Source organism: Saimiri boliviensis, chromosome 2, assembly GCF_048565385.1.
Source record: "Saimiri boliviensis isolate mSaiBol1 chromosome 2, mSaiBol1.pri, whole genome shotgun sequence".
Taxonomy (NCBI): domain Eukaryota; kingdom Metazoa; phylum Chordata; class Mammalia; order Primates; family Cebidae; genus Saimiri; species Saimiri boliviensis.
The window spans coordinates 23,960,636-23,984,295 of NC_133450.1; the positions used below are offsets into that span (position 1 = coordinate 23,960,636).

Consider the following 23,660-nt stretch of genomic DNA (forward strand, 5'->3'; position numbering starts at 1 on the left):
CAGAGGCCTCCCCAATGAGACAGATAAAGGCAAATGTGTATAGGCGCCCAAGAAAATGCTGACTTCTAGACTGGGCAGAAATTGGAGATTTAATTTGAGGGGAGAATTCTAGAATTTAACTTACGAGAAAAATTCTAAATTGTCAAGATTTGAGTTAAACCTGGAATTCCTAGGATATATAACTGTTCCAGGGTGTTTAAAAGATTCTAAGGAAGGAGCAGAGTGTGACTGATTAAACTTTAAGGCTCTTAAGTCAGATAGTCCTAGGCTGAATGCCAGCATTTCCCAAACTAATCTAAACTCCCGTAGACTGCTCCTAATCTATAGAATGGGGATAAGACCGACATTGTCCTAATGGGTGGTTTCAAGATGAAGCAGGATGCTGCCCACGAAGTTGGGGAGTATGTCATAAATCCTTGGCAGATGGCAGCCATCATCAACTGGGTGAATTCGGCTGAGAGATGGTGAATGGCGTCTGCCATTTTATCCACCTCTGGAACAAAGTGTTCGTTCAGTGCACACGTCCCTCACTTTGGCACCATTTCTGCTATTGTGGACTTCTTCATGAAGCATGAGAAAGCAAGATGGAAAATCTCTTAGTCACCTACTGTCACCTTTCATAAATAAACGTTAGGGTACAAAGTGTTCTGAAGATAAAAACTGAACCAAAAATGTATACAGGTGGCAGATAATGCAGACAAAACCCCTGCAGCTACAATTACACAATGCTTTAAGGTATTCGAAGAACGTTCTACTTTCTAAGACAGAACAATGAACACAATTCCCATTTTATGGGTAATGTAACAAGCTTCTAAGGTCAAACTTGTTAATGGATTTGCACCATAGCCCTGATGTCATAGCATGCAAATATAGCTTAAGAAAGGGTCGTTTGTCATGTCTGTTTAGGAAACATACCTCTAGCAGGTACTTTCCTTTTTTGTGAAGTATCCTATAATAAATGTCAATCTGAGCATTCCGTGGGTTTTAATGGGAGAAAATGCATATATATGATAATGGAGATCAAAGCATAGAGAAACTTCTCAACAATGGGAACCTTCTCAAGGTTGTGAGTGAGTTAGCCAGGAACCCTTGGTTACACCCAGAAAGGCTGACTCCAGAACTTTTATGCTTAATCATCACCCTCTGTTGCCTCTCCAACAGCTGCTTGGATAGGGTGGGGTTATTTTCCCTGTGATTGTATAATATGAAAACTCACTAGATGAATTCAGAAGGTACCTGAAGGTAATGAAATCATGCCCATCATTAACATGATTTCAAACACGTAATAGGAAATCAGAGATGACATACTGTAGTCCTAGCCTCTAACCTACAGCCTCATAGTGTCGGAGAGAGGATGGAATGAGAAATGTATTTAAGTCTTCAGTGCCTAGGACATAATATTTACATAATAAAACAATTGCAGGATCTCAGTTATACCAGCCACACTGCTCCATAGCAACATACGGTTAGTAGTTACCATACTGAACAGTACTGGTAATCTATCTCAAAGAAGAAAAAAAACGGCATTTTTTTTTTTAGCTTCTACATATCAGTGATTGTTAGAAGCGTTTCAAAACAAAAACAATAACTGCATCAGTGCCTCTCAATTTACAGTGTACCCATAGCAGCTGAGGATTTTGTTCAAAGGCAGATTCTAATTTTGCAGGTATGGGGTGGTGCCTGAGAGTCCGCATTTTTTTTTTTTTTGGAGGGGGATAACAATTTTATTTAATTTTTGCTTCAAACTCATATACATAAATTTGTCTTTAGGTTATCGATATTTAATTTGGGAAGTACTTGATCTTGATTTATTTGGAGAAATACACGTTAGCCATCTGCTTACCTGCTTAGGCATCAAAAGAGGTGCCAATTAGAAAACAGGGCATTGACAAAATTTTTTAACTGACCCACATGCTTTTTAACTTGCTATTGGTTTCACTTATATTTAAGCATTTACTCTCAAGGTTGGCAAAACATTTTATCAATATATCATGCAGGAGTTTGTCTTTTGTATAAGTAGTCTGTTGGATTGCCACCCACCCTTGACCAAAGCGAAACCAAACCTCACTGGCACCATACTCTAAACCACTTGTATCCTAGGTCAGAAGATTGTGAAAGCCAAAAATCTTTAAGGTTGGAGGGACCCTTTAGTTAATCTTTGGGCTTAGAGGAGGAAAAAAAAAAATAGTCCTATACTGCATTGCACATCTCTTAAAAATAGTTTTAGCAGCTTAAACCTTTTTAGTTATAAAACTTATTACACTAGAATTTGCTTTGAAATGTAGTTTACAACAAAATCAAGTATAATTTACATACACTGGCACTTCAGCACAAGGGCACACGAGAGTCTGCATTTTTACAAGCTTTCTGGGAAAGCTGATGTGCTGATCTGTGGACCACACCCTAGATCTGTTAAATTAGATGACCTGAGCCCAGTGCCCAAGTACCGGCAATTTATTCAACTTCCCAGGGGATTCTCAATTTCAGCCAGGTTGACACCATTACTTTACATGAATATGCATATATAAGTGCCTCTTGAAAACATTCTTTTATAACATTTTTTGTTAACCAAAGACGAACTGCGTAATGTGGAAATTCCCTTGGAAATAGAAACTCACAAACATGTGAATCCTAATTCATTTCTGACAAATTGGAAAGAATGACTAGTTAGCAGTGCGAATATTCAGGACACACTAGTTGGAGTGATTAATTGATACATTTTGTGACTGAATGTTGGAGCAACTTATTTGTAAGATGGTTTTAAAATGTTCCTCACAGTGTTCCAACACATTCATTAAGTGAGGCTTTCTCTAGTTGCTCCTGTATCTCTGTAGTCCTGAAACCTTGTTCAAAGACGGCTTTCCCTCTTGATTGTATTTATACTTCTTATTCCCTCTGCAGGACTCGGCTCTCTCTAGTTTTCCTCCTATTGAACTGAAAGCAACGCTCGTGGTGAACGGATGAATGAACAGGTAGATGGGGCTTGTTTTAGTACATGCTTCAAATCTGGCAAGGCCTCAAATGGTTGCAGGCAAAGGCATAAACGAAAGGAAAGAGAACCTCCTGGCTAGGATTTAATGAAAACCCAAGGCCTGGGAAATTTCAGCATCATGTCAAGTACATAGACTTGTTTTTAATCCTTTAAAGTCTCAATAATTTAGGATGAGATGTGGACAAAAATAATCTTTCTTATACCCATGTGTACTGCCTAAATTACAAAAACATGGTGAGCATTTACAACAAAATACATTGCAGACTTTCTCTAAGTCAGGGGCTCTTACATGGGGGTGCTTTTGCTGCCCAGAGGGCATTTGGCATTTGTGGTAACATGAAAGGGGCATCCAGTGGGTAAAATCATGGATGCTGCTAAACATCCTACTACGGGCAAAACAGTACCCTTTCCTCTCCCTTATACACACACAGCAAAGATGTGCCCAGCCCCAAATGTCAATGGGTTGAAAATCCTTGCTTACTAGACTAGTCCAGGAAGAGACTTCCATTTGAGAATACTTTTTTTTTTTTTTTTTTTTGAGATGGAGTCTTGCTCTGTTGCCAGGCTGGAGTGCAGTGGCGTGATCTCAGCACACTGCAGCCTCTGCCTCCTGGGTTCAAGCAATTCTCCTGCCTCAGCCTCCCAAGTAGCTGGGACTACAGGCATGCTCCACCATGCTTGGCTAATTTTTGTATTTTTAGTAGAGACGGGGTTTCTCCATGTTGGCCAGGATGGTCTCGATCTCCTGAGGTCGTGATTTGCCCGCCTCAGTCTCACAAACTGCTGGGATTACAGGTGTGAGCCACCGCGCCCAACCGAGAAGACTTTTTTACCAAAGGAAATCTTGTCATTATTAATAAAATCATGGCTCTGAGGAATAGGAAAGTGAGCAGAAAGTTTGAGGTTATGTAGTCTGAGGATCAGTACAGAAAACTGTTGGCTCTGCCCCTTAAGCTGTGTGACACTGGACAAGTTATTTAGCCTTTCAGAGCCTTAATAATCTAACCTTAAAAGGGATCTGGCAGGAGTAGTAATACCAAACCCAGTCCCTCACAGGGTGGCATGAGGCTCAAATGTAACAACAAATTTGAAGGTATTTTGATCATCAACAAGTACTACAGCAATGTTTTCTCTTCCAAGCCCTATAAAGGTAAGTTTCTGTGGAATTTGACGAACTCACATATAAAGAGAGTTTTCTAATCTAGCATCCTTGAAAGGGAGCTACATTGACCTCTTTTTCAGGTACTAAGTTATGTGGTCAAACAGGATTTAAACACAGGTCATCCATGAGCATTATAAAGACTAAAGAAGAGGAATTCTGTCAAGAGTACTTCAACTGAGTTGGCATCAAGAAAAAAGCTAGTTAAGACCCTGCTCTCTTCGGCACGCCCTCACATGCAAAGACTGGAGCTGCTCATCAGTCTGTATTTCTCAGGAAACCTAGATAGGACCTGAAAAGCTTTTACCGGACCATGCTCAGGGATCTTATAGCAGTGACGGTACCACTGGCCACCCGCTCACAGCAGAGAGAGGATCTTGAACAATCCCAGTCAGCTCAGCCTTCCAGGGGGCCTAAAACTGTGGCTAAAATTAATTCCTCATACTCAAGTCACCTTTCACCTCCCTTCCCTTGTTCCTACCACTGCATTGTGTAGGGACAACAATCAGGGACTTTATAAGGAACATTTGTCAGTGCCTGGATGATTGCTCTGGGCTGATTCTTCTTTTATTTCCCTCTCCCGTTTCTTAGGTTTTCTATTTTCAGGTTCAAAGAAAGAAGTTGCTTTTGAGTTCTACCTCCCAGAATTTAGTGATAAAAGATTCCGATTGCTATAGAACTATTTTCATTCTGTATCATCCCTGATTCACAGAGCCAATGCTACATGCCCTGTGCCCAGCTGGGTTCTAAATATTTCATGGTGAAACGATTCAGGAGAGCCCCAAAAATGCCCATGAGAAGATTGTGGAGTTGACCCATTCATCCTGATGCACAGCTGATTCATTCAGACCTGGTAGGCAGAAACAATTTCCTGAGAGCATGGTCTCTGAGTGAGATAACTTAAGTAAATGTTCTATAGGAGCTACTCTGTATGTCTTTACTGTTTAAACATTAGTAATAAGTGAGTAGTGAGACTAAAACCTTGTGATTTCTAAATGTACTGTTACCGATCAAATAGAATGACTTTAGAAAAAAGGAGGACACATTTTTTGTAGAAACTGTGTCAAGATTGCCTCGCCACGTTGATGGCTTTGTTCTCTGATATGACCAGACATAGGGGGCATTTTGATCTTATGATTTAAAATAAATTAAACATTGCCAGATTGTTCTTATGATACTTTAAGTTAGGAAAGCAGGCAGGAGAGAAAATAAGGTATGCAAGGCTCAAAAAGGGAGCCGCTCCTAGGAAGTCTGGCAGAGTGGAAGATAAAACTCAATCTCAACTCAACTGTTTAATCTAGGCAGCAAGGTAAGGGGATAGTTCCTTCAAATACTCAGTGTTCTTTCAACTGCTCCGTGGGAGCGCACTGCCATTGTTGTAAGGAGGACAGCTTGGCCTCACTGGTGCCAATAAAACGTGTAAATGAACATTTTGGACTCCACACCTCACAATAACCACCTTTATGTGATCATTAGAAGTGACTTTTGAGATATGACAATTCTTTAAAGAAAGAAAGAAAAGATGACACAATAGGAAAAATGCTCATTTCTAGCTATATGTTTTTTCAGAAAATTCCCCCAATTCACTGGGGGAGCAATAGTGAAAATTGTGCCCAATTGGAAACAGGAAAAGCTGGTCCTAGTTCTTCCTTCACTTGCTATGTGATCTTAGGAAGGGCATAGCACCTCGTTGGGTCTCTGTTTTTATTTGAAATGGAGAATAAAAAATATCTACCCTATCCAATTTATGGGGTACTTCATTGTCAAAATGAAGAAATCTGTATTCAAAAATCCCAATTTAAAATGCTAGCCAAATGTTGGTAATCCTCACAGCTAACATTTATTGAGGATTGACTTAATTGTCCCAGCATTATGTTGAGCATTGTATATGTGGCCCACTCATTTAATCTTCACATTAACCCAGGTATTCTCATTACCCTTGTTTTCCAGACTAGGAAACGACCTCAGGGAGGTCCAATAACTTTTTACAGAATGAGAATTTGGGAAGAAAGAATCTAACATGTTTTGAAAGCATTACAGAAATCAGAGGAGAAAATTCTTAGAAACACTTGTCCTTATTTTATGGTTCGGTGTTACTGTATTTTGAATTACAGGTGGGAAGAGGTAGCAAACATTTCAATGCTGAGGGCATTTCAAGGTCTTAATCAACTGCCTTAGACTCACAAATGACGAAACCAAGATCCCAACTCTAGCCAGTTGACCTCAAGGCCCATACTTATAAATGCTTTATTGTACCCTGTCCTGTAATAATAACACATATGATTGCTAAATAACAGTTTGCAATGATAATAATAGTCTGCAGGAGGAAGCCATGCTATTAGAGAAAGGTTTATCCTCTTTTGAAAACATACAGGAAGCAACCCATAATTTGGAACTAAAGACACAAAAAGATAGGTGCACAGCAAGAGTCTGCATTTTCTGACATACCTGTGGCTTTAAAATGACTGTTAAAGAGCCCTCTCATTGCTGGCAGCAAATGTGTGGATTCTATATGTGAGATTCCATATTGCTCAAGGCAAGTGGTTAACATCAACTTAGAACTCTTTGAAATTCCTAATAGAAACACAACAAACCCTTCAGCAGCACTAGCAAGGCCAATGATAACACATACGGGAAGAGAGAGATTGATTTTTTCTATGAGCCTGTGAACAGCTTTTAATATATTGGGCTGTTTCACCCTCTCCTCCATCCATCAGGGATTAAGCAAGAAGCATTTAAAAATTAAGTCTATTAGTGTGTAGTGAATTTGAATGATGATAAAAATTCATAGATGCTGTTAATAACTTTGACTTTCTTCAAATGCTCAAAGATAACCTCATAAGGGCATTTTTGTGCCCTTAATCTAAGAAATTCTGAGACCCCCAGCAATGGCTGAGCTGGCTGTTTTACGAAAACTGAGATGGAAAATCAACAGTGGGTGGAGCTTTTTGCCTCAATTCCTTGGGGGTCTTGCATGCTGTTTGCAGATGGTCTCACAATTCTTAAAACAGATAGGGGAACTCTAGCTACTAGCGAACAACCCAACAACAGAGATACTTCTGATAGGCTTTTAAAGAAAATTAATGCTGAGTTAGGTATGGAGATACAATCACAGCCCTCAAACCATTCAAAAGTCTTGGCCTACAAATGGTCACATTTACTTTGTATATTTCTCACAAGCATAACCATTATTCGCTAATGGCTCTTAGACTTCTGAAAATGTGCTTCAAGCTTCTTTGTTACTGTGCCCAGCTCACTGTACAGGAAGTGAGAAAATTGTGGGGAGTTCGGTGCATTGGAGAGAGTGTTGCACTTCACTTCATGCCCACATTAGTGAGAAGTGCAATGTTCTGACTATTCTCTTGCATCCATCAGGGGACAGCACAGTTGTGGAGCAACAGCCCTTTGCTGAAGGGTTGTCCCTTCCATTCCTGGCACTTTTATGATCAGCGCTCAGGATTCTTCCTGGGAGAGGTGAGAGGCAAGAGGGAAAGCTAAGGGATTATTTGAATGATCTCTTGTAAGGAAGGCAACCTTTTCTCCCATTGTCCTTGATTCAGCCATCTGGCTCTGGGAATTTGTTGCTGAATGCTTCCTGACTGTAAAATTTAAACAGACGATTAACCCCTTTTCCTGCCACACTAGCATGCTTGCTATTAAAATGACTACTAAGACCCACCTTTGAATATCAAGGCAGGCTTAGGGTAAGTGAGAGAGAGAAAAAAAAAAAAATAGCAAAGTCCACCAAATGAATAAAATTCTACTTTTAGTAGAGTAGTTTTTCTTTCATTGTTACCATGACCTGATCTGTGTCAATTTAAGTTCAGTAAATGTCCTTTTAGAGTCCCTCTCTGGCATCTGCACCTTCAACCACACCTGACTCAATGGCACCACAAAGTCTGGGTCTCAAATTGAGCATTTTAGGATTATCGACACTCGCTCATGACAACGATGTTCTTTCCCTACCCCTCATTGTCTGCAGGCCCTGTAAAATCTGCAGTAGCTGTCTTTGCTATGAGCCAGTCAGGCTGTATCAGTCAAAGGCTGACAAAGTGTCCAGTGCATAGTTGGTAAAGTCTCCAGAAGCTCCCTATACTCGATCACCTCCTAAAGAGATAAGTTATCTTCTCATACCAAAAATCATGAATGTGTGCTTCACTCAGTGTTTTAGAATTTGGTGATAGTCATGAGAAAAATCACCATTGAAAAGTGGGAAAAAGAGAATCAAAAAGAGTAGGACTATTGAGCGCACAACACGTACCTGTAGGATAATGTTCATTCACTGGCCAGTTGTCCACCTGCAGGGTAGCGTTGCCGCCATTCCTGGTGAAGCGTACCACGTGGTATTTGCCATCATTTACAGGGGTTCTCTCCTCTTTGATGGAGATGTCGACTGTGCCAATATTGAAGACAACTCCAATTTTCCCCTGTTCCTGTAACAAAGAAACACAAAAGGCATCGTTATCATCAGCCACCAAGTTATCTCCCTTTACAGTTGATCCTCCAACTAGCAATAAACCTGTAGGTGCCCAGAGGGAGCTGTCAGCATGAAGATAATAATAGTATTCTGTATTTCTCCATGAGCTTTCATCCTGAACATAAAAAACCAATGGCATTAACCACCCAAATTGCTTTCACAAGCTGTGCAGCACAGGTTACATCATTCAACTCCCCTCAATGGGTATCAGGTCTGGAACTACCTGGCAGCTATGCAATGACAATGCAAAGTTTATTTCTGTAAGACGGATTAGGCCTGTTTACTAAGAGAGGACACTAAGACACTGGACCTTAAATCGTTTCTCAATTCAGATTTGCAGTTAAGGAGGACATATGTATGAGCTTGTCTGCATATTATCATACAATCAAGGCAAAGTGGAGGGGTACAGAGTGGTTAGGAGCCAATGACAGGGGAATTGGATAAACAGGAGATGTGTGTGTGTGTGTGTGTGTGTGTGTGTGTGTGTGTGTGTGTGTGTATACACATACATACATATATGTATATATGTATGTGTGTGTGTGTGTGTGTGTGTCTGGTTATATACGTACACACACATGCACATAAGGATTCTGCAGTTCCAAACTATATAGAAAAGGTACCCCCAGTAGAGGCCAGTGAAACTGGCCTAGAATTTTCAGACTTAGATGACTGCCATGCTTCCCATTACTTGTAGCCCTACTGCTCAGAGTAACCCAAAGAGAGATGTATTCACGACCATAGCTTATGCAACACAGCAGAAGAGAACCTCTGTGGCCACCAAAGACTTGTCAGAAGGGAAATTGCAATGAATTTGACAAAAAAGTAACTCTGGCAATGAAGATGGTGATATGGTTTCAATGTGTCCCCACCCAAATCTCATGTTCAGTTGTAAACCCCAATGCTGGAGATGGGGCCTGGTGGGAGGTGACTGGATCATGGGGACAGTTTCTCATGAACAGTTTACTACCATCCCCTTGGCCTGTTCTTGTGATAGTGAATGAATTCTTATGAGGTCTGGTTGTTTAAAGTGTGTGGCATCTTCCCCATGTCTCTCTTGCTCCTGCTCCTGTCATGTGAGACTCCTCCTCTTCCATTTTCTATTATTGGAAGCTTCCTGAGGCCCCCCCAGAAGCAGATGCTGCTATGCTTCCTGTACATCCTGCAGATCTGTGAGCCAATTAAAACTCTTTTCTTTAAAACTTACTCAGTCTCAGGTATTTATTTATAGCAATGTGAGAATGGACTAACACAAATAGGAAAGATACAAATGGTGATGATGGTGGTTGTGATATCATCCACCTTCTGGGAAGTGTACTAAAACACAAAGCATACATAATAATGCTATTAAAACTCTGATCTTCTCCTCTAATAATTGGTTATACCAAGAGTTGGAACTAGTATTCACAATGAGACAAAAAATAAATGTAACCTTACTGTTCAAATATAATCAGCCTCTCTTAAGCACTTGGAAAGGCATCATAGCATTGCAGGCTGTTGGAGGCATGTGTAAGGACGCAAGGGAGACATCTTGCTCAATTTCTCTAATTTTCCATATTATTGTTAATATGTTGGGTATTCAAGGATAATACAATTGAATAGCTGTATCCTTTCTCATGCTGTGAATAAAGACATACCCAAGACTGCGTAATTTGTGAACAAAAGAGGTTTGATTGGCTCACATTTCAACATGGCTGTGGAGGCCTGGAAAGCAAACACATCCTTCTTCACATGGCAGCAGGAAGGAGAAGTGCCAAGCAAAACAGGAAAAGCCCCTCATAAAACCTCAGATCTCTTGAGAACTCACTCACTATCATGAGAATAGCATGGGGGTAACTGCTCCCATGAGTCAATTACCTCCCACCAGGTCCCTCCTACAACACATGGAGATTATGGAATCTACAATTTAAGACGAGATTTGGGTGGAGACACAGCCAAACCATATCAGTAGTAATTCAGACATTCTGCAAGACTGAGTCACAATATTAGTTCAGGATTCTTTGTTATCTTCTACTTTTTTATTCAAGAAGAAGTATAAAGAAGAGAAAGAGAAAAACCAGGAAGAGGAGTAAAAGAAAACGAAGAATGGGAGAAAAGACCAGAATATGTATACATCGAGATATAGGAAAGATTTATACTAAATCTCAGATTTAGTCATTTATTTTACTCATTCATTCATGTAGTCATTAAATACATAAATACAATATTTATTAAGCACCTATGCTTAAAATAAACAAATTAAGACTTCTTTTGGAATGGGCACTGGTTTCTATATATAGTTTGGCACGGTTTACTTATTTTCCCAAAATGCAGGCTTTCTTCAACTTTCCGTTTATCATTTAGTATGTCAGTTCATCTTGCATCCAATAAAAGAATGGACAAGTAACCAGGGAATCTTGATCTTAGAGCAATTAATATAGACTGATCAACCAAAGGAGGCTGTGAGCATTCAAGGATCCGGAGATATGGGGTGGACCTCAGTATTTCCCTTGTGCCCTGATTACATAGTATGCAATATAAAATGATGTCTGTAATTCCCATGTTCTGTTCTCTGGGCAAAGAGCTCCAGGTACCTCCCAAAATTGTGACTAAACATACTCATGATTTCTTAAATCTATTTATTGAAACCACTATCTACATCTCTGCACAAGGAAAAGCACTTAGCTTTAAAATATGATGCATGGATAAATGAACCTGATTATGGGTTCTTTTGTGCTTTTCATGCCTATCATTCTGTTATCCATTTCATTCTTTCTCCTTGTTTCACAAGGAATTCAGAAATGGCAATATGACTTTCCTGCATTCTCTTGGACAAGTGGTATTCATTTCTAAGGCTGTATGTATGTGTCACTGCCCAGTACCCTCATGCCAAAATAAGCAAGGCTGTCATAATCTAAGCCATAACCTGCTTAGCAGAATGGAAGTACTAGAGGAGTTAGGAAGCCATGACTGCAGACACCATTACTCCTCTGCCCACCCCACTGATGTGGGCTGTTTATTGCACAACTGTTCTTCAATGAAAAACCAGTACATAAATCCTGGAGTCATGGAAAGGACTGCTGGTCCTTCAATTTACCCATGAGTCACTAATTAATCATGGATGGAGAACAGCTTTAGGGGAAGCAAGGAGACCTTTAAACCAGCATTCTGTAGCTTTTCAGCGACAGCAGTGGCAAAGTACGGTTCTGGCTCAGTGAGTTGGCTGATCAGCAAGATATATTCTTGGGCAGATTTTCTACAAGATCCATATTAGATTCAGGAAAAGAAAAGATTTAATCTCTGCCAGAATAAATATTTGGTCCTTATCTTAGGTGCCACACATTTGCCAGTGTAATCACTGTTTCTGGGAGATCTTCTTAATCCTGTTAGCTCACTGCCAAAGTCAGTGGGGACCCTTACCCAGGTGTTTCATTTCTTTTCCCCACAGTGGTAAATGTGGTTGTGCAGGACCTCAGATGTGGTCTCTCTGTTCGCAGTAATAAGATTTCATTACTACAACCTCCTTGTCATTTGTCATAGGACCACAGTGGCATTATAATCTGTGGCTAACTGCTTTGTTTCGGTTCATTAGAAGTCACGGAAGCCTTGCGGCAAATCCCCATAGAGTTGCCCAGGCTCGAATCGATCATGTTCAGCTGCCATGCAAATCGACTCTGCTGGCTCCTGTATCTAGAAAAGAGATGATGTAAGGGAACAAAAACATTGGCTTCGGTGTCAGGCCTGACTGACCTTGGGCAAATTACTTGATTTTTCTGAAGCCATGTCTTGATAATACACTATGGGTAAAGGATACCAGAATCACATACTTCACAGGGCTGTTGTAAGGCTAAAATAATATGAAAAAGATGACAGGACTTTATAAGTAATAAACATTATATAAATATACGAGATCAGGGGAAGGAATCAACGAATCATTTGATAATTTACATCTCTCTGATTTTTAGAGAAATTAATTGGTTTAAAAGGATAAATGTGGATTTTAGCCTAACATGGTTCAAATAACAGCTGTGACTCTTAAAGCTGTATGGCCTTGGCCTGGTTATTTCACTGCTGATTTCTTTTTCATAAAGTGAGCCCTGGAGGGAAAGAGAGGCCAGTTGTTACCTCTGAAGCTTACTGTGCAGGTTACAGGAGAGCATCGACATGTAAGCACCTGGCATGTCACCCTGCATAATTCTGGACCTCAAAATATGTCAGTCTTCTTTCTCCTCATTAGTGTTATTGAAAGTAGTGTTATGAGCTAAGGCCCAATTGGTTTGGTGGGCACTGTCATCAAGACATATTGTGAAAATAAATGTAAATTTTAGCAAACAGAATATATATTTTAAAAATGTATGCAGGGTTGATTTCCTATCACAGTTTGGTGGTTGTTTTCTCTCTCTCCACATTCTTTGGTGCCTTTTATAAGCCTCTCTAAGAAAAGCAAAGTGTAGCTGCAAAAACAGCATGGCTATAAATTTTAATAACTCCTCAGCCATCACCACTAAAGTTGCTACCGAGACAATCGCTTCAATCTATATTCTTCCTTGATATTAAAAACAAAGACAAGTGGTAAATCAGAAGACATTACCAAAGAATCCTCAAGTGCATTCGGGAAAAATAACTGAACAGTACAGAGACCAGCTGTTGTTAAATAGCCAGTAAGTCACTCTTCATCAATAATGACTGTTTATGAGCCCACCTGGCTCCCCAAATTAGCCCAGCCTCAGCTTTCCTATCCTCAATCAGGTACATTGCAGTTATTGTTGCTGAGGTGACCCAAGAGATGCTACCGACATGGGGGTCAGACTCCAGGAGCAGAAATGCTCAGGGGCAACAAGAATTCTTGGGAATAAAGATGTCCTGAAGGCTACGTCTTCATTCATTCCAGACTGCCCCTGGGCAAGATGAAATGCACCATCCGCTAGTTTGGACAATTGCAGCTGACGGAAACAGAACTGGGATTCTCAAATGTTTGCCAGGGCTGCTAGGTTTCCCACAGAATTTGCTTAGTTCAGTGCTAGGAAATAACACAAGGAAAACAACATGTAAATGAAGCCTCCTGTGGCCCAGGCACTGCAGGGTCTTCCATATCCATTTCAAAGTCTGGTTCCTAGTAAAAAAAAAGTAATGAGTTCCTAGTAAAGAAAGTAATGAGTGCCACTGTCCTCCACTTAAACACATTTTTCTAGTTCTCCTCCATTTTACTCTTGTAGTAAGACAGATCTTTTGGGTCTCCTTGTGATGGGTTGGGCCAAGGGAACAGTGGTAACTGATAAATTGAGTATCATTCCTGAGCCATGCATTTAATTGCTGGTATGATACCCACCAGAGTTCTCTCATTTGTTGTCAACCACTGCACCTAGCAAATTCCTGGTAGCGGCTGCTTTGTCCTTCTGGGTCATTGAGTAAGGATGGCAATAAGCCAGCTTGCTGTGGAAATGGGAGATTACTGAGAAACAATGTTTGGTTGCTTTATAGCACCAAGTGATTGAGGCTTTTGTCACTGCAACATAAACCAGACTACCTAAATGGACAGAATAGGTACTCAGTAAATATTTTTCTAATAGAATTATGCTCAAATTCTTACAATTAATCATCAGAGAATTCACACAATAAGAGACCTACTGAAAACTAGAATCCAGGTCTGTTGGACTCTAAAACCCATGCACTTTTCACAGTATTATGCTACAGTAACAGCTCTTACGTGTTACTATTGAGAGTTATTTCTGTAACAGAAATATCTGTTATATATTATATATTTTATGTATGCCTAACCTCCCTGTCTACTTAGCCTAATTGTATTTTAAATGTAAATATCATAACATGGGCTTAGTAGATGTTTGTTAAATTAATGCCTATGTGAACGAATAAATAATGAATTAGAATGTGTGGTTGTGATTTTCAAAAATTATGAGAATTTTTTTTACCATGAGACACTAAATGTGATTTCAATATTATAAGATAAAATAATTGATAATATAGTCATATTTGTAAAACATATCTTAGGCAAAACATATCTCATTATGCTTTCTTTGTAAATGCAATCTGTAAAATACAAAAAGATGAGATACAAATTACTTGATTCCTAAGACACTCTTGACTGACAGAGGCTTTTATCAAAGTTCTTTAGAATAAAACACTGAATTCAGTAGAACATAATTTGAGCCCTTTTTGTGCCTATTAACTGTCTTTCAGTGAAGACCATTGGTCTCTACTCTTTCAATATTACAGTCTTCTTGTTCTGCACTCTGGACAGTCATTGGTTTATAAGCAGAGAGTAAGCACTTCATTTTTAAGTTATTTCAAGAGAGGTAACAGATCAGGTTTCTCCATTGAAAAAATCTGAAACAAAGAAGATGCCTTTCAGGAGTCACTCAAACTGACAAGACCACACAGCTGTAGAGCCTGAAGATGTTTCGAATTTCCATTATCACCTCATGACAATGACCTGGTCCCCTCCCCTTGACAAGCTGAAGTATGGCTGTGACAGGAAAAGCAGGGGAGAGGAAAATGTCTACTTTGTGTTCTAGAAGATTTTGAGATTTAGAATAAAAAATCGGGCCCCATTGAGGCTCCACATTATTTTTTCCATGTGATCTTCAGCAGGTCCCTCAACTACTCACGACTCAAGCTTTCTCTAGAAAAGCAGTATGAAGACAATAGCAACAATAATACTTGTGTTAAATAATACTTACTAAGAGAAAGAAATAAAATCTTGGCAAAATCTGGAGGGCTCTACAAATAATGATGTGAAAATAATAATGATCCTGGATGAGAAACAGTACTAATATGCATGGCAGGTGAGTCAGAGGCATTTGCACACTCCCTATAGGATACTGCTCTATTTACAATGACTGTCTCCTAGTCAAAGTCATTGACTGTGGGATCTATATACTTTGTCCCTAGGAAATTCATATTAAATGGCTTGGAAACTATTTCTCCTTCTCTAAATCTTTACGAGTCTCAGTGGCCTTTGCACCCCGCCAGAAAAGTTACATCCACCTCTCCCCTGGCTGCAGTTTGCTTCACCTGGTATTTTGCTGATGTCTGGTTGCACGAGGTCAATCAATTAAAGTGGATTAGATCCACAGTCTGAAATGCTAACAGAGGGCCAAGAGAGATAAGACTGATAAATAGCTCAAGACAGCTCCATCTCTGACTCCAAGCAAAGAAAAAAACAAAAATAGAAAAGACAGGACAGCAGGAGTAGGGATGACAGCTTAGGACATCAGGAATCATGACCTGAAAAGGGGAGAAGCAAGGAAGGACGAGACAGCTGATGCAAGTAAATAAGGTGCAAGTCAAAGCACCATGGCTCTAAGTCACCAGTCACAGTTGGCATCTGAGTCATCACGTCCTTCAAATCCACTCCGAGGATCCTTTTCTCATTCACAGACCCCAGTGTCATGCTGGCTTATTTGGTAGTTAAGTCTGACTGCAAGGCAGAGTTAAAGTTCATTTCCATAGGTGCCCCAGCCCTATGCCAAGACCTGGAGCAGTCTCCTGGCAGGACTCAGGTGACAGCTGGCAGGGCAGTGCTGACTAAAATCCAGTACAGACTGAGCATCTCCCATAAACGTCCGATTTCCTCACTAAATCTCAGCCACAGCTGTGAGGAACCATCCAGGGGTCTTCATAAAGAAACCTTAAGCCCTGTGCTCACACAACATGACAGTCCTTGAAATTAGGAGACACATTTCAACTCATCTGGAATTCTTCGAGAACATCTTACACCTTACCTATGTGCTTACAAAGTGAGGTTCTAATACTGCCAGCAGCAGCAGCACCAGGGAGGTTGTTAGAATGCAAATTCTTAGCACTAGTGCAAGACCCTCTGAATCAGAAACTCGAGGGTGAGGCACAGTAATACGTATTTTTGCAAGAACTTAAGGTGGTTCAGATGCTAGGTAAAATTTGGGAATCACTTCTTACATTAATGTCTTGGTTTGCTAAGACAGTGATTTCAGCTGGAGTTGACTATCTCCAGGGACATTTAACAACGGGGACATTTTTGGCTGTCACAACTGAAGTGGGGTGCTACTAGAATTTAGTGGATAAAGGTCACACATGCTGCTAAATATACAATGATACATGACAAAGAAGTATGTGGCTCTACTATCGATAGCGCCACCATTGAGAAACTGCACTAGGGAATGCAAAACTTCATTCAACGAACATCCACAGAGCATGTATTATATCAAGAAACGGTTCTACACATATTTACATGCATAGTCTAATGTGTTCTCCACAAAATACTTTTCTGTATGGTACACATGCATGCATATGAGTGCACAGCCATGCTCATGCATGTGTGAAGTTTTAAACATTTGATCTAAAATTGTGTTCTAGCAAACAGAACACAAAGTGAGAAAGAAGTGTGTGTTGATCATCTCTCTGACTCTCCTCTAGTCCATGTGTCAGTCAAATGTCCACTTTGCAGGTATAAACTTTGCAGTGCATGTTCACAGGGCCAGGAAGTGGCAGGTCTAATAAACATGTCCTATGCCATTTTCTCCATCTGCTCTTGGTAACCCCCTTTCCTACTGATTGCTGCTTGTCCCGAAGGATGCCTTTTAGTTCATCTCCTCTGGGAAATAACATTAGTTGATAGTCCCAACCCTAAATTAGTTACTTTACTATAGACTAGGTCATTTTAGTCAGTTTCAAGAATACACATGATTAGTTCTGAAGAGGATGCAAAGGAGAAATTTCTTCTCTTGGAAGTAGATATTCTAGACCAAAAATGAGCAGCTGCAGCTCTGTCAATGAGAGATCAGCAAACAGTGTGTAACCCTTCAAGACCTATTCTGTGTTTATGAGGAAACTTTTAGTGATTTTTAAAAGTGCTTTACTATTTACCTAATTTCCAAATGACAGGCTATGTTAGTGTTATAGCTTCAAGGCAAATGGACCTACATGAATAATGAACACTAACCAAGAACTCTTTTTGCATAAGCAAGGCATTTTCAGTCACTCCCACAGATAAATTCCCAGTCTAAATTCTACACCATTCTCTAGCTGAAAAAAAAAAATAATATACACGTTTCAGAATGGAGAGATTCAGTACTTAGGGTCATCAGAAAATACAATTTAGATTGTGGCAATTTTTTATATTGAGGAATTAATATGCAAAAGTTGGAGGGGATAGGGATTGGCCTGGAGCAGAGATCAGCTAACCATAAGCCAAATATAATTGTTTCCTGTTTTTATAAAGTTTTATTGGGACACAGCTGCACTCATTCATTGATATATTGTATTTGGCTGCTTTCGTACTACAGCAGCAGACATTGGGTGGTTGCAGCAGAGATCATGTGGCCTACAAGTCCAAAATACTTACTTTCTAGCCCTTCACAGAAAAAGTTGCTGACCCCTGTTGTGGAACTTTATACAATTTAAGGTAACCTATGATTTTCTTTTTTTTTTTTTCAGATTTTAATCAATAGTTGATGTGCAAGTGATCAGAATAACTCAAATAGGAGTGGGAGGATCAAATGAGGAGCCTATATCCACACCTGCTCATTTACCTATTGCAGGAAAGTTCTCTAGATGGCCTCAGACCAACCTGGTTCGTGTTCTTTTCTCGCTTGAAGTTCTCAAAAATAAATGTAAAATATGCCAGAACTGCCTGGAATAGCCAAGTCTCTGTTCCAGTCCCTACCAAAACAGGATGTCCTTCAACACTTTGGCTTATTGGGTCATATTGCCCCTGGGGTATAAAACCCAGAGTGGAGTACTTTCCAAGGTCCCTTAGGAGCAGTACATTTACAAGTGGATTCCATTCCCCATGGACAGCTTTCCTGAGCCTTGGAGAATTAGCTCAAAATAAATCCTAGGCTTTTGCCATCTTTTGGTGCTGATATGTAAGTAATAAACCCACTTTATGTGACTTGTGTGTGGGTGTGTTCTCTCTCACTGGACTCAGGCAACTTGGTAACCAGTGTACAATGAACCTGATTCACAAGTATTATTTGGCAAATAGAACAGTGTATCTTAGATAACTTTGAATAAGTTATATGAAGACCTTTAGAAATCTTCTCTCCTAATAAGAGAAGATACATAAAAACTCACTCAATTAAGCATAAGCTAATCTATCTTAGGTCCCACTGAGGGTTGTTTATATACTAAAATCAACTCAAAATAATACTTTTTGAAGGAGGTCAGCTGCAGCTGCAGAGAAATGAACTAGAAGCTTCTGGCAAAAGATGGTGGTAGCTAGGAACAGTCTGGTAATGGAGGAGATGGAGTGAAGTTTTAAGTCGTTAAAATTGTAATGATACAACATTTCTTTCAGAAAATTTATCTAGTTCTATGGGAGTGAATCAAATACATGTTAAAGGCTTGGGACTCTAAAAGGTAGCACACAACACTCTGGTATTAGGATTTGAGTTTATTATATTAGATGGAATGAGAAAAGAAAAGAGCATTGCAGCCCAGTGAATATCTCAGTCTCCAGGGCTCCAATGCAATGCAAAACATTCGAGTCACTTGAGTGATAAATGGTGATTAACTGAGCTCTCGGTTTACCTGCAAGGGGAATCTACTGTGTCATCATCTTGGGATGAACACGCTGAAATAGGGGCTCATTTTTCCTTTCCTAGTTATCGTAAACAAAATGGCCCAGAGACTGTAATCTATCAGCAGTGCCTGTCTGCACGTAGGGACTCTGGTGTGTGTGTGTCCTGGAGATAGTGTTGCAGTTACGTATTTCATCACAGTGATATTTTATGGTTCTCTTCTTTGTCAACTATCACCACTACAACATTCTCTCTTGGATAAGATCAGTAATTCTAATTCAAAAGGTTGGTTCTTACTTACCCCCGACCACCATAATAAAAGCAACAGAAATTTTTTAAAAAGTGAAATTTAGAAAGCTCCAGTACTTCGAAAAAAGGCTGGTCTTATGACCTCAATGACAGCATCAAAGCCTCTGTAAGGGAGAATAATCTGGACACCCAAGCAGAAATATGAAAGGGAAAGTGCTTTCCCTTAGCCCTGATGAAATTAGTAAAGGTGACCCCAACCAGACGCTGGAAAACATGTCACACACAGGGAGCTGACTCATACCTTTTGAAAAGAGTCCACCATACCAGCATTGTGAATTATTTCAAAGCTATGTGCTCTTTTGACAGAATAATTAGAGAACACATCTCCTAATTTTAATTTGCTTGAATTCAGTATCCCTACCAAATTATAAAGTAAGTTTCAGTCAGACGGAGAAACGAAAATGTCCGTGGAACAGCATGATGTCATTATCCCCGTAAGATATGGCATGCACGGTAAGCTCTCTGGAAGCCCAGTCAGAGCTTCAGATACACAGATTACCCGTGGAGTTTACAGTGAATTCATATGCAATATGAAGAGGCATTTATACTATGACATTTAAAGGGCACAAACATTCTTCTCTCTCTTCTTCATGGGTGAGCTACAATTTTTTTCCTTAACATGAAGAAGGTAAATGATTGTACTCAAGAGGCTGAGGAACATAATGCTAGAGAAATAGAGTTATGTGTATATGTGTGCAATGTAAATGTGTGATTGCGTGTTTGAATAAAACCTTAAAACTTAACATACACAAAAGTTATTTCATTTGACCCTCTTATTTTCTTTTAGGCAAAGTGATGGTGGCTCAGAATCTAAGCCCCTCTGAGTCCATTGACGGGCATCTATAATCCAGCCGTCACATCACCCTTAAACAGTTGCAGACTGTCAGTGGAATCCTGAGTCTTCACTTTCATCAGAAAGCCTCTCAGGAATATGAATCTGTTCTAGACCTGATTCAGAACGAACTATGGATTTCATCATGAATCAAACATCAGAATGATCTAAAGTCAACATTAGCTTTAGAGAATGGAACTGGTCATTAGGGAATCACTGATCCAGGAATAACTCAAACATGGGAAAGATCTTGTAGTTCTGGTCCAGCCCAAAGCTGAATGAGGTACCCTTTCCTGTCTGGAGAAGAGAGTTTTCTCTGCAGAAGGCCCAGCTTTCCTGGCCAGTGTATGTAGGTGTACAGAGCTGAGAACAACTTTACACACGTGCCTTCCAGAGCCATCTTTGATAACCAGATTTATTCTCCATTTATCCCACAATTTCTTCACTATCTATTCAATAATAACATCAGTTTGTGTTGATTCATTTCAATGTATGTTTTAATGGAACAATTCTTTTTTCCCTGTCATACCATGAGCATTGTGAGGGAAGAAAATGTGTTTGCATATTCTATGTCTTCCTCTGTATCAGAAGTTCAATAAACATCCAGCCGAGCACCTGCCACAATGGTGAAAGCACCTTTGCCTTCTTCTGCTAACAGCACTAGCAGAGAGTGCACTATCTCCATTCGTGGTTCACTTGCTACTTTTTTTTTTTGCTAGGTTTTTGTTTTGGAAGAGAACTTTTGGGAATGTACAGCACAGCCACCTCTCAGGTGACCATAGCTGTTCACTTGTTTCACATAGTCTACTGAACAGTCTCAGGAAAATTGCCAGCAGGCGTGTGTGGCCTGAGGGGCACCTGCTCTGTAGACCAGGAGGTGAAAGGTTTAAGGTTATTACCAAGGGCTTCAACCTACCCTGCTTCTTTGTTTGGATTAGATTCAAATTGAGGTCCTGAAGTTGGACATGGATCCATCCTATTACCAGTTAATTGAACCATTTGATTTCCAATAAAGACCACTTTACTCTTTGAAATATCCAAGCTGCCAAGCTTTCAGAGAACCTCAGTTTCATTGTCTGGCCTTCTCCATTAGTCTGTAATACAGTGATTTCTGCTCAATTCCTGCCTTTCGGGAGGCCATCTGCTCACCACAGCCTTTTGGGATACCACGAGTTGGCTGCACGTCAACCACCATCCATTTCAGTTTGTACTAGACTTACCAAACTGAGAATCTTTACACATAGTCACATTTTCCCCCAAGAAGTACCTTTATTTCTCCAAATCAATAAGATGTGTAAGTAGAATCAAGTCACAGAAATTTTGAAATCAAGTGTGTATCGACTCTGTTCTCTGTATGGGGCATTTTGGGAGGTACATCAGAAGCTAGATAAATACATCCGGCATTCTTTCAAGAGTATACACTATACTTCGGTGTAGTGATAGGGCAACCGCATTTGAATCAGAAGGCTTGGATGTAAGTTCTAGTTGCTCACTTAATGCAGGTTTTGGGGAAAGTCACAAAGACTGCACCCAGTTTCCTCATCTGTAAGACAAAGTTACATTGCTAAGCTTGTTGGGGGATGATGGCGATTAAATAAGAGATGTTTCTAATAACAATTTTTAAAATATAAATCACTGACAGGAACAAAAGAAATGAGAAAGAAGCACATGGTTTCCTACACTGAGATATAAAAAACAAAGAAATATTCCTATATAATATTTCTCAAGTAAATGTTAACAGTCAGTCATTGATAAATTGTCCAAGTAACCAGAGGAAGAGGATTCATTACTTGCCCTTCAGGATAGAAAATTCTCCTTGTGTAGAAAAAACAAACTCAGTTTCTCCTGTACTCTCACAACTTCTGACACTAGATGTGTGAAGGTTTTTCCCCACACATCAAGCAAGCAAGCAATCTGCAGCAGATACCAGCTGGGTGTCTTCCACCCAAGTTCAATTCCTGCTCTACCTACCTGGAGATAGTATAAGGTCCCATCGGCTGAGGGCTGACTCACAAGACTGCCTCCCACTTCCAATGCCAATCACAAGTGCCAGATTCTTTTACTTGTGCTTCTGACTGACCAGCTGTAAATTGGGGTTCCCATGACCTCCTCCTTTGGCTCAATGATTTTTCTAGAGCTCAAAAACTCACTTACATATACCAGTTTATTAAAAATATATTACAAAAGATACAGATGAAGAGATATATAGGTCCAGGTACATAGGCAGAGACTTACAGCTCCTAGGACCTTTGCAGGTGTACCTCCCTCCAGGAACCTCCAGGTATTCAGCTCTGGGGAAGCTCTCTGACCCTGTCCTTTTGGGTTTTTATGAAGGCTTCATTACATAAACATGACTGATTAAATAATTGGCCATTGGTTATCAGATTAACCATCAGTCCTTCTCTCCTCCCTGGAGGTTGGGAGGGGTCTCCATGGTGGCTCACGCCTGTAATCCAAGCACTTTGGAGGCCAAGGCAGGCGGATCACCTGAGGTCAGGAGTTCAAGACCAGCCTGACCAATATGGTGAAACCCTGTCTTTAAAAAGAAAGAAAGAAAAAGTCTCAGCTCTGTAATTATGCCTTGGTCTTTCTCATGACCAGCCTTCATCCTGAAGATACGTAGGGGCTGACAGCCACAAGTCATTAGCATATAAAAAGTCACATCACTTTGAAATTTCAAGGATTTTAGGAGCTTTATGTCTGCAAACAGGATGAAGACCAACTATGCATTTTACAATATCACACCACCTTATTTGGCAGGGGCCAAAACAAAGGGAAAAATGTCTGGTTATGTAAGTGCTACAGGCTGAATATTTATGTCCTTCCCCTCCCCCAAATTCTTATGTTGAATCCCTAATCCGAAATGCGGTGATGGTATTTGGAGTTGAGATCTTTGAGAAGTAATTAGGTCAGAAAAGTAGAGTCCCCTTGAATGGGATTAGTGCCCTTAATAGAAAAGACATTAGGTGTGATTTCACTCTTCACCCTGTAAGGATAAAGCAAGAAGGTGGCCATCTGTCAGTCAGGAAACAGACCCTCAGCAGAAAATTGACAGGCACCTTGACCTTGGACTTCCGGGTCTCCAGAACTGGGAGAAATAAATACTTGTTGTTTGAGTTACTCAATCTATGCCATTCTGTTATAACAGCCAAGGCTGCTCTGCATATTTAGTGGATGCAGTTGAGAAAGGAAAGAGGAACGGGAGAAGTTTGGAAGACTGAAACTGCTGGTATCAAAATAAAATTCAGTCTATAGAAGGGAAGAATAGAAAATTGGCCTAAAAATTTCTCATACTATCAAACTTTTCTGCTTTCTAAAACTTCACTCATTTTTGCCAAGGCAGAGACATTTGAATGTTAAGGTAAATTCTCAGGACTGAACATACACAAAATACACAA

At 40.0% G+C, this 23,660-nt stretch overlaps 1 protein-coding gene across 36 annotated transcripts in view; it reads right to left on the bottom strand.

Annotated features, from left to right (window-relative positions):
- Positions 1 to 23,660, bottom strand: part of NRXN3 (neurexin 3) — a 1,684,741-nt gene that overhangs the window by 182,421 nt on the left and 1,478,660 nt on the right. For all 36 annotated transcript variants that reach the window (XM_074392932.1, XM_074392912.1, XM_074392931.1 and 33 more), the window contains one exon: positions 8,413 to 8,584. In XM_074392932.1, the coding sequence (XP_074249033.1) occupies positions 8,413 to 8,584 (172 nt within the window). The remainder of the gene's footprint in view (positions 1 to 8,412; positions 8,585 to 23,660) is intronic.